Genomic DNA, 10,467 nt, shown 5'->3' with positions numbered 1-10,467 from the left:
TTTAATATCATATTTTATTTCTAAAATCAAAATTTATTAATTTTACAAATTAATTTTCTAATAGAGTTAATAAATAATTATTTAAACAATTTAAATAATTTTAATTAATTTAATATCCAATATTAAATTAATTTTTACGCAAATTCATCTTCATATATTTAAATCATATTTAAATATATTTTCTCCAATTCCATTTGATTCTAATTTGAACCTTTCAAATTAACTTATCACACTACAGCTAATCCATTTTCGAGCTAGTAGGGGGACCTCGTGGACCTACAGATCATGAGCTCCAACGATCCGAGATTAATCGGCTAAACTCATTAGACCAATCTAACCCTCATTCGTTAACTAATAAGTCACTCCACTAAAGCCCATAGTTGAACTCCCCTGTAAATATATTATGTCCACTTGATATAACCATGATTAGTAAGTCAACCCTTCACAGGTTGTTCATAATAACGGCTGGATCGAATCTCTGTTTTACCCCCGAAATTACCTGTTGTTCCTTAAGTCCACTGATCCCCTAATGAACAATTGTTTTGTGATCCAATCAATAAAACTGAGTCCCTCTCGGGCCAATGAGAGGGTGAGACCCCTTATTCAAGACCTAAAATTAGCACGAACGACCTCTCTGCTATCCCTAAAGGGGGTAGGAGTGAATTCCATATTGCACCTTATGTCCCCAGCTATCTATCCACTCTTATCCCTGAAAATGAGAGTCTTATTGAGTCGGCGTTGTTAAGCTAACCCTCACCTATGCAAATCTAAGGGTAATCCCGAATAAACAAGAGTTCATAGTTAGCTCAGGATTAAGGTAAAGTTACCTAGGTCATCGCTTTGAAATAGTCGGTCTTAAACAGTAAACAACATTATAAAGTAAGAGTGACTAATTTTGTGGTCCGATCTTGTATAAACCCTTTTGCACAACGACACCCCCACTCTTTATGTCAAACATGAACGAATTAGGATCACTTTGTTTGTAGCACTTTACAACTCCTTGTAACAACTACAGGGCAGACTGTATCCAATAGTGTTACCAAAATAAGGTACCTAACCTTATTCATATGCTGTAGATCATTTTGACTATTTACTCGAACCTAATCCACCTTTATATCTCCACATAAAATTCAAGTACTCATTCAATAGTTAAAGGACTTTCAAGTTTATTGGATTTCTATTTCTATCAAGCAATAGATCTATTCAATAACACCTTTATTGAATTTTCAGGATAAGTTCTATTGTTTACATACCACATGTTTTAGGACATAAAACCCAACAATAAGTGTATCAATCTACGCCATGATTTATGTTCCATTTGGATAAATATCGTGTGAGACTTATAATTTTATCAATTAAATTCATAACTTTAATGAGTGAATCAATTCAAATTCACAATTAAGATTTCCTTTGAAAATTGTTCATGCATAAATTCCAATAATACATTTGATCAATCCAATATTTGAAGAAGTACACATATATAAAAATTTAATGCATGATTTTCAAATGTAATTCTAATAAAGAGTCTAAATTGATTCACTTATAACTATTTCAAAGTCTAATTGAAACAATTATATGTTTCACATAATATTTTTTAAACTAAGTATGAAAAAAAGTGTTAGTTGATACACTCACAAAAGTTAAGAGTTTGAATTGATACAACCATTGGTTCAGGATTTGAGTTGATACCATGCTCAAAATTCAGAGGGTTAAAATTACAAGTTACAATCATAATATTAAACTTTAGTCAACATGTCAATATTTTCATCGCTGATTTTACATTTTCATGAATTCAACATTAACATAACGGATGAATCGATATTTCTATTATATCATAGAAAAATCCACAAACCATAAAAATAAGTAACAAAATATGCTAATATAAATAATATACATGTTAACTTATTTAAAAATCATGAAAGGTTACTAATTTATTATTTTTTTTATATATATTTATATCTACATTTTATGGACATTTTGTAAAATGAAGATGTAGATGTTTGGCTTCACGTGAATATTTTAAACCTTGGTTACCATGAACAGATTTGAAAAGTAGAATTCTTAGCGCGAGTCCATAGATAAATATACCTCCTTCCATGTAATTCGTAACGGTCCTCTCCTCTCCATTTCAAAGCTCAGTAGTCAGAAGAACCAAACCAACAAAACAAACTTCCCCTAAATTCCTCCTTTTTTTTGTTCCCTCTCTTCTTTCCCATTCCAAATTCCAAACCCTAAATCCTCTGCTTCACACTCCTACAATGCCAACCATTTCTACTCACTCAGAGAGGACTAAGATCGGTAACTTATGGCGTTTCAGCCGCTTCGTTGATTACCGGTGTTTGGCTCCGCCGCCTACGCTCGACATTGATGCTGATTTTCGCGCTCTCAGCCGGAGGCCTTATCGTTTGCTTCCTCGACAGGATCTCATCGATCTCTTCGTCTTGAAGCTCGACGGTTCTGTATTTGGTGATTCCTTCCCCGTTTTTTACATTTTCTTTTTCTTCTTTTACTTCTTGTAAGACGTGAGAAGAGAATCTGTCTTCAATGAAGTTTCTGTCGGTTTGCTGGTGGTTGAGATGGAAAATGGAAGATGAAAGATGAAAGATTAAAGATGGATGGAAACTGGCAAGTGCTTTAGAGAATGTAATGGAGTGCTTTCTTGAGAACACTGTAGCGGGAAAAGCCGTTTTAAAAAGAGTAGTTAATTGAAGTGTTGTGGCTTGTGGCGACTATGGTTAAGGAAAATGCAACAACAATATGTTTACATGTCGCGATTCTTTATTTTGTGGCATTTTTCTCCTGCTTTAATTATAGATGTGGAGATCATGTGTGGTAGTGTGAAAATAACCAAATATTTAATTTGAACCTACTTGTTCTTTATATTGCAGGAATATAATTGCAGTCTTAACCACAAATTAAACATGGTTTGGCTTTCCAGGTATTCGTGTATCACGCAATGCTACAGTCGCAGATCTTAAACGAGCGATAGAGGAAGTTTTTGATTCACCCGGGGGGAGTGAACATTGCAAGATTACATGGTACTTGGTAGTATACTAGTATTATTAACCATGTTATGAGACTTATGACTAATTTTATCGCTGATGATTTTGTTTTTGTTCCTTTAGTTTTGTAATTTTATTGGGTTTTACATGAGTGTTGATTTGTCTATTTTCCACCACATTAACTGTTACTGGATGTATATGCTGTTAGGTCACTTATCTGGGGACATTTCTGCTTATGTTATGAAGGCGAAAAGCTTATTGATGACAAGACATGCATTAGAGTTTTTGGGATTAAAGATGGTGATCAGGTGTGCGAATTTTGTGATGTCTCTCTTGCTTGTTCATTGAATCAAATGCTGGCTCTGCTTTCTAGCTTTTAATGTTTTTCCCTGTTGTCATATGCAGCTTCAGTTTCTTAGGCATATGTCTATCAATTGTTTACCGGTGAAGAGAGATGGGAAGAACCAAAGTGTTTCTTGCAAAACAATGCTGTCGTAAGTTGTTATTTCTTATGGCTGCTGTAGCATATGGTGATTTCTAAGTTGTTTTTTTAATGGCTGCACTAGAACATGCATAAATATTGCACGGGCAAATACCATTCTCTTTTCTGAACACAATTCTTCAATTTGATGCCTTGTTTGAAGTCCCATTGAGCAAGTGGCAGTCTACAAATTATGCAAACTGTATGATTTTGCGAGCCTCCCCTAGGTTTGGAGAGGGGAGTCAACATATATATTACTTTCTAGATTATTCCAAAAAAAAAAAAAAAAAAAAAATCCCAGAATGAAATTTCCATTGTTTTTATTATACAGTGTCAGAAGGGGAGTTATCATCTCTGTTGCATTTCTCACTATTAGATTAGTCTAGACTTAACATTTATTTAGTAACAGGACAACATAGTTCAATATGAAGGAAAATTTCTCAACATGTTCTTTCTGCAATGAACAGTCGATGGTATATTCTTGCACTGTTCTATAAGATAGTAAACTTATACTTTCCATAAAAGTCTCTCGCCAGAATCAAAATCTGTTGAAGAGAATCAACCAGCTGGTCAAGATGATCTCGAGAATTATCAAGTTCACAGGGGCGGTTCAAATCAAGAGGAGGTTGTTTCTATGGGTAGAGCTGGATTTCAGCTAGCAAATTTCTTCAGAGGACGGGTATTATATTCCAGGATATGGGGTTTTCGTAAGAGTGCATCAGAAGGCAGGAATAGGCCTTCCTCTGGTTTTCGCATTACTTGACACTGGAAATGGACATGGAAGAACAACACGAGCTGCAAGGTATGAACTTAGCTAGGAAGTGCAGGGATTAAAACTCTACAATTTGATTTATGAACATGACAAGTAGTTAGATTCGAGTAGGCCTGGGACTAAGGAAATAGAGGGAAGATTGACTCTGAATGTAAATATCAGCCTCGATTTATTGTTGGATAGTTCTGTAAAAAGTTCTTTTACTTCACTTCTCTTTCCATCTTCTGTGGTAGCACTGAACTTAAAAATTTCCTTGGTTTGGAACAAAAACTTTAAGTAAATACTTGTTTTGCCTACTATTTGTTTGAATATTTTTTTTCTTGCATTTGGTTTGTTTTCATGGAGGACTATGTTTTAAAAAACAATTGAAGTTGGTCTTTTTTTTTTTTCTTCTAAAAGTAATAGACAGTGTGAACAGTGATTTAAATATGTAATAAGCTTTATAGTAACTAATTTGATGAATTATCTCATGTTGTCTACTTGTTTTCTTGGATTGATATTTCAAAGATTTTGTAGAACGAAAATGTCTTAAAGATTTTTCTTAATAACATTTGTGGAAGCTATAGGGTTTAGGGATTAGGAACGGTGTTAATGATTTATATTGTAATCCAGTTGAGTTGTGCTAAGGTTAAATATGTTAAGATTCTAGTTACCATTTTAGTCCATAAGTTTTTTTAGAATAAGTGTATTTGGTTCTGAGGCTTCAAAATGAAGAAGACAGAAGTATGTATGTTTCATTATCATACTACAAATTGAATCTACTGAGTGAAAGACTTTGTTGGCAAATTCACGATGTCATGTTTTGGTTTCTTTTCATGTAATTTCTTCTTAGACTTAATAGTTTAGCAAATGAAATTAATTTGGTCGGAATTTTACATATGTTAGCCTTCTTGATGTGATGGTTTAATTTGTTCAACACAATAAGTTATTCTTGTTAAAGCTTGAAGTTCCTCTATATTTTGTAAACTGAAATTCATTCAATGAAGAATCACTTCAAAATTTTAATACTATATATCCCTCCCCCCCCCCCCCCCCCCCCCCCTCTCTCTCTCTCAATATATTTATCCCTTTAGCTCTCTTTTCCGGAAGAAATGAATGAGGATTTTCATGGACAATTTGGGAATTATAATGCTTGTGTAGATAGATGCTTTCATTTTATTATACAGGCTGTAATATGCAAAATGCCTCCAAATCTTGTATTTTGTGTAAAAAAAATATCCTTGAATTTTTAAAAATATTACTGTTTTTAGATGGAAATTATTAGTATTTTATTTTAAAAATATCCATCCAACTTCAATTGTTTCAAAAATACCATTGAAATTTTAAAAGTTTCGGTAATATTCTTACTGTTAGTATGAACTTTTAAATTTGCATTGATATTCCCAATCTTATAAAACAAAAAAAAGTTTAGAAATGCTCTCACTGATAGGTATAATGTTCAATTGTTTGAAGTTTTCTTGAGTTTGAACACAACCAATTTTTAAAACAAACTAGATAATTATCTTTTCTTTTTTTCCCCATATATATAACTCTCATTTCTCAAATTCTTATACCAAATCTCTCGCAATAAAATAAACCAGAACTTAAGGTTAACATAAAATCCCACAATCAAAATAAAAATCTTCTCTTAAAACCTCACCAAAACGATAAATATCCAAATAAAAAAAAAAACCGCATTTGGCCATCAATGAACACCCAACTACTAATAATCTATATATACCTTAATAGAATGGGACAATTTTTTTTAATAAGATAAACAAAAAGTCAAACAGTTAACAAGGAGAGTGAGAGGAAAGAAGAAAAATAGATAAAATAGAGAAGTGATATGTCATAGATTGAAGTATGGGAGGGAAATGAAATGGAAGAGGAAGATGATAAGGTATAGATAAATGATAGGAGCATTTTAAACTTTTTGAAATTTAGGGGGTGTTTGGGGTAAGATCTTAAGACTATAATAGCTATAGTCAACACTATTTCAAAACCCCAATTTGCTATAGTATTTTCTATTTGCTACATTTTTTTATTATTTTACATTCACCATTCTTTTATTATTTGCTGCAATGTTTACTATTTCATTATTAAACTAAAATAGTTTATACCTCAAATAGATACTATTATAATTCAAACTAAAATAATCTACATCCCAAACACAAACTATTATAATCTAACTATAATAAAAGAATATAATAACCAACTCTTTGCCCTAAACGCCCCCTTAAGAATTAAATTAAAACCAAATTCAAAATTTAAAGACTAAATGTGAAACCTAAGAATCAAATGAAAACTTTAATTAAAACCTATAGACCAAAAAGGACTTTTTTTTCTAAGGAAAAAACAAGGAATAGAAAATAAAACTGAAAAATTGAAGTAAAAAAATGGATATATCCAATCAAATTGGACTAAAAATTGGTATTTTTTTTTTTGTTGTTGTCATTAAGGGGGCGTTTAACCTCCCAAATTGGGTTGGGTTGGGTGAGTAAAAAGAAACCCACCCACCGTTTGATTCACTAATTATTAAGAAAGTCTATTATCTCATTATTCGTGTTAATTCACATTTCTCATCTCGTTATTCACATCAATTCTCTCAATTACTCTCCTCTTATAATAATTATCAACCCAACTCAACTCATCTACGCGCAAAATGTCCTTAAAGGGTATTTAAGCACAATTTTAAGTCAGTGGAGTGAGTTATTATAACCAACTCTATATTTTATAATAGTGATATTTACAACTATTTATAATCTACAATTAAATATAATAAATACTATTTCAAAATCTTATTTAATACGATATTATTTACTATTTTTCACTTATTATCTATTTTCTTATTTACTACCGTGTTTATTATTTCGCACTCAAATAAAAATAGTTTGTATAAATATTACAAGAAGGGCATACCCCGCCGTTTGATATTTCATTCTCTCTTATTATTATATAAATCCTTTAAAATCGTATGTAAACGCTGCTGTTTGTTAAATTGCCTTAGGAAAGGGGAAAGCAGAGAATTGAAAAAACCTAACCCCAAAGAAATCAAAATCTTCTTCTTCTTCGTCCTCCTCTTTCCCAAGCAATCTCTCTAAACCCTAACCTTTTTCCCCTTTCTCTTCGTCGTCTCGGATTTCCATCGGATTTGAATTTGGTGTTTGCTCCGGGGACGAAGGCCGTTTTAGGGATTAGCTTCTGCAAGCGACAACCCGGAGACCATGTCTGCTGTGGTGTGCGGTACCAAGAGATCCTTCTTTGAAGAACTCCCGCCTTCGCCTCCCATTGCCAAGCGCCTCCGCTGCTCCACTTCTACTTCTCCTATTAGATTCGCTGCCCCCTCTCATATTGATCACCTCCACCATTTGTTTCCCCACATGGACCATCAGGTCTCTTTTCTCTTCCTTTTCCTTTTTAGATTCACTTTGGTTTTATTTTGAGAAACCTGTCGTACTCCGTTGGATGCTCATTGTTCTTTTTTTTTTTTTTTTTTCTGCCTTGTTTAGTTCCTGCTTCTGTGTAATATGATATTTCTTGATAGGATGGCATTATAATCTGTATCGACGCGGAACGTTTTACAAAAATTGTAGACCTTAAGGGAATCTTGTTACTTTTTCTTCTTGTATATTATAGTTGAATATGCTTCTGAAAGTTGATATATCAAGTAATTTGACTTAGTTGCGGCTTGAAATTGGAGTGGTTCTATTCAGTTTTGATTTGTAATGCATCTCTTTCGGTGTCTTGTTACATAATTGCTCCATATATATTATAAAATTAAATTTTCAGGTTTGTTTTTCCCCCAAGGTTTTCTTTATCATGCTTTGATTTTGCCTTTCAGCTTCTTGTGAGAGCCCTTGAAGAATGTGGCAACGACTTGGATGCTGCCATCAGAAGTCTGAGTGACCTGTGTTTGGGGTCTGCTGTTGAGAATCCTGTTGCTACTGCAGAACCAGAGACAAATTTGGATCAAGGTATCACAGAATGCTAAGTAATGAAGGGGATGCTTCATATTTAGTTTCTTTGTTTCTGTTTGTTCATGATTTTTATTATATTGGGATGATGAATCCATCATATTCAAGACTAAATTCCATGTTAAAAAAAAAAAAAAAAGAATTTGATGCATGCTTATTTCATGGAAGAGATCCAATGGGTCCCGCTAATGGCTGCCCCTAGTTTGGAATCCTAATTATACCCTTGCCTTGTGCACGTTTGAGGAGGGTTTAAGTTTTGATTGATATTTGAAAAACAAGAAACAGAGTTCTCATTCAGAGTACTATGCATTATTATATTAGAATCTGTTGTATTCTTTTCTCGTGTAAGAGACTCAATGATTTGCTATCTACCCTCCTGTTTGTAGTTTGGCTCGATAGGCTTATGTTTACCAAATTGAATTGGCTGGTACATATGCATAAACAGTTGGGGGGAAAAAAACCTTAACTTTGAATTTCTGGATACAAAGCTGGATGAGAAATTATAATCTTCTTTGATCCTTTTGTCTTTGATGCTGTACTGCCCCTGTAATTTGTTTCTTTTTTCCAGTTTGGACATTTATTTCTATGCCTTTTAGCACTATCTATTGTAATCTGTTCTTTCTGGTTCTTTAGATGAATATACATTTCTGTTTCTTATTTATATTTATATATATAAAAAGCGCACTATCTTTGTAAAACTTTGATATAAATGTTGAACTTATCATGCATTTTCTGCTGAAAGCACTGTTCTTAACCTTTTGTTGTTAGCCTTGAGTTTTTAGCTTAGTTCTTTTCTGTAAAGATCAATTATTCAGTGCACGTTTTTAAAAAATTCTCAGGTTCATTTGCTAACGATGGAGAGGCTGCTGCTTCTGAGAATTCTTCAGTACCAAGCAGCGTTTCTCTTGATGGTAGAAAATGGATTGACTTGTTTGTTGTGGAAATGATGAACGCTACCACGGTAGCTGATGCTAAGACTCGTGCAGCAAGAGCATTAGAGGCTTTAGAGAACTCAATTAGTGCACGTGCTGGTGTTGATGCTGCACAAAATTTTCACAAGGTAATTTAATTTTAATGCCCACAGTTCAAAAAAAATTCCACATGCTTGGGGGACAATTTTGGGATACTGTATATTTTTGGAGCATTTAAGCAGTTAGAATTGGTTTGGGTTTGTAAACTTATATTCTTTTCACTGTCACTTAGGAAAATATGCAACTGAAGGAACAAATTGAAGTACTTCTACGAGAAAATACAATTCTTAAGCGAGCAGTTGCCATACAACATGAGCGTCAGAAGGAATTTGAGGATAAAAATCTAGAGTTGCAGCACCTTAAACAGCTGGTAGCTCAATATCAGGAGCAGCTCAGAACCTTAGAGGTGAGAATATAAATGTAGAACGTTTCTAAGTATCTCCCCATTACCAACACATCTGTTTTATGTTCTTAAATATGTTCTGTTGATGCAACTTTTTCTGATCAGTTGAAAAAAATCCTGTGGGTTTGGTAACAGATAAACAATTATGCATTGACAATGCATTTGAAGCAAGCTCAACAAAGCAGCTCGATTCCAGGGCGCTTCCATCCTGATGTCTTCTAGCAAACAAGAATGTAAAAATCTAAATTATTGCTTGCAGAAAGATCTAAATTAGAGCGTGAGTGAGAGGAGGAAAGGGAGAGCAGGGAGGAATGGAGCATGTTCATTACCGTTTCAGTTTCCTATGAATAGAGGTACTGTGTGCTAATCAGCGTGTTTGCTTAGTTTGAGTTTGGTCATATCGTGAACCTTGAATGGTTCGACTGCAACCACAGCGATGTTGTGAACTTCTATTGTTTCCCTCATAGCTTTCAATAAAGTCTTTTATTCAACTTGATGATTTCTAGCAGATGAAATTATGTCATATTTGTTTATAAACCCATTTGCAGAGCAATTTAAAATGAAAACACAGAGACTAGTTCGAGCAGCATAATTAGGGTTATTATGTTTCCTCATTTATTCTGTTCGAAGTAAAGAAGGCAAAATGGCATGCAGTTTTGTTGTCCAGGATTTGCTTTGGACATTGGTTTGGTGTCATATTGTGCACAGCTTGAAAATTTTGGCGTCCTTATGTATGCCTTGTATTGTTTTTCATAGGTTTTTGGGGGAAGTGTCTTTTAATTTGAACTTCAATGGTTCAAATGGCTTGTCTGAAGAAGGAACGATTATAAGCGCTTTTTATGCTATATAATATGTGAGCACTGGGATTTCTATTTCTTGTTATAA

At 33.5% G+C, this 10,467-nt stretch overlaps 2 protein-coding genes across 2 annotated transcripts; both read left to right on the top strand.

Annotated features, from left to right (window-relative positions):
• Positions 1-2,114: 2,114 nt before the first annotated feature.
• LOC120090621 (uncharacterized) lies at positions 2,115-4,554 on the top strand. Its single transcript, XM_039048341.2, has 5 exons — positions 2,115-2,466; positions 2,939-3,038; positions 3,211-3,310; positions 3,408-3,496; positions 4,009-4,554. Exons 1-5 carry the CDS (start codon positions 2,259-2,261, stop codon positions 4,244-4,246), a joined length of 735 nt encoding a protein of 244 aa, XP_038904269.1. The 5' UTR covers positions 2,115-2,258; the 3' UTR covers positions 4,247-4,554.
• Positions 4,555-7,143: 2,589 nt separating this feature from the next.
• On the top strand, positions 7,144-10,078 carry LOC120088780 (uncharacterized). The gene is made up of 5 exons (XM_039046253.2): positions 7,144-7,626; positions 8,076-8,208; positions 9,048-9,268; positions 9,412-9,585; positions 9,718-10,078. Exons 1-5 carry the CDS (start codon positions 7,459-7,461, stop codon positions 9,802-9,804), a joined length of 783 nt encoding a protein of 260 aa, XP_038902181.2. The 5' UTR covers positions 7,144-7,458; the 3' UTR covers positions 9,805-10,078.
• The last annotated feature ends 389 nt before the right edge of the window (positions 10,079-10,467 follow it).

Source organism: Benincasa hispida, chromosome 1, assembly GCF_027475165.1.
Source record: "Benincasa hispida cultivar pf3 chromosome 1, pf3_genome.v1.1, whole genome shotgun sequence".
Classification (NCBI taxonomy): Eukaryota; Viridiplantae; Streptophyta; class Magnoliopsida; order Cucurbitales; family Cucurbitaceae; genus Benincasa; species Benincasa hispida.
The sequence above is the reverse complement of the archived record's forward strand: the minus strand, read 5'-3'. Positions and strand labels throughout refer to the sequence as shown.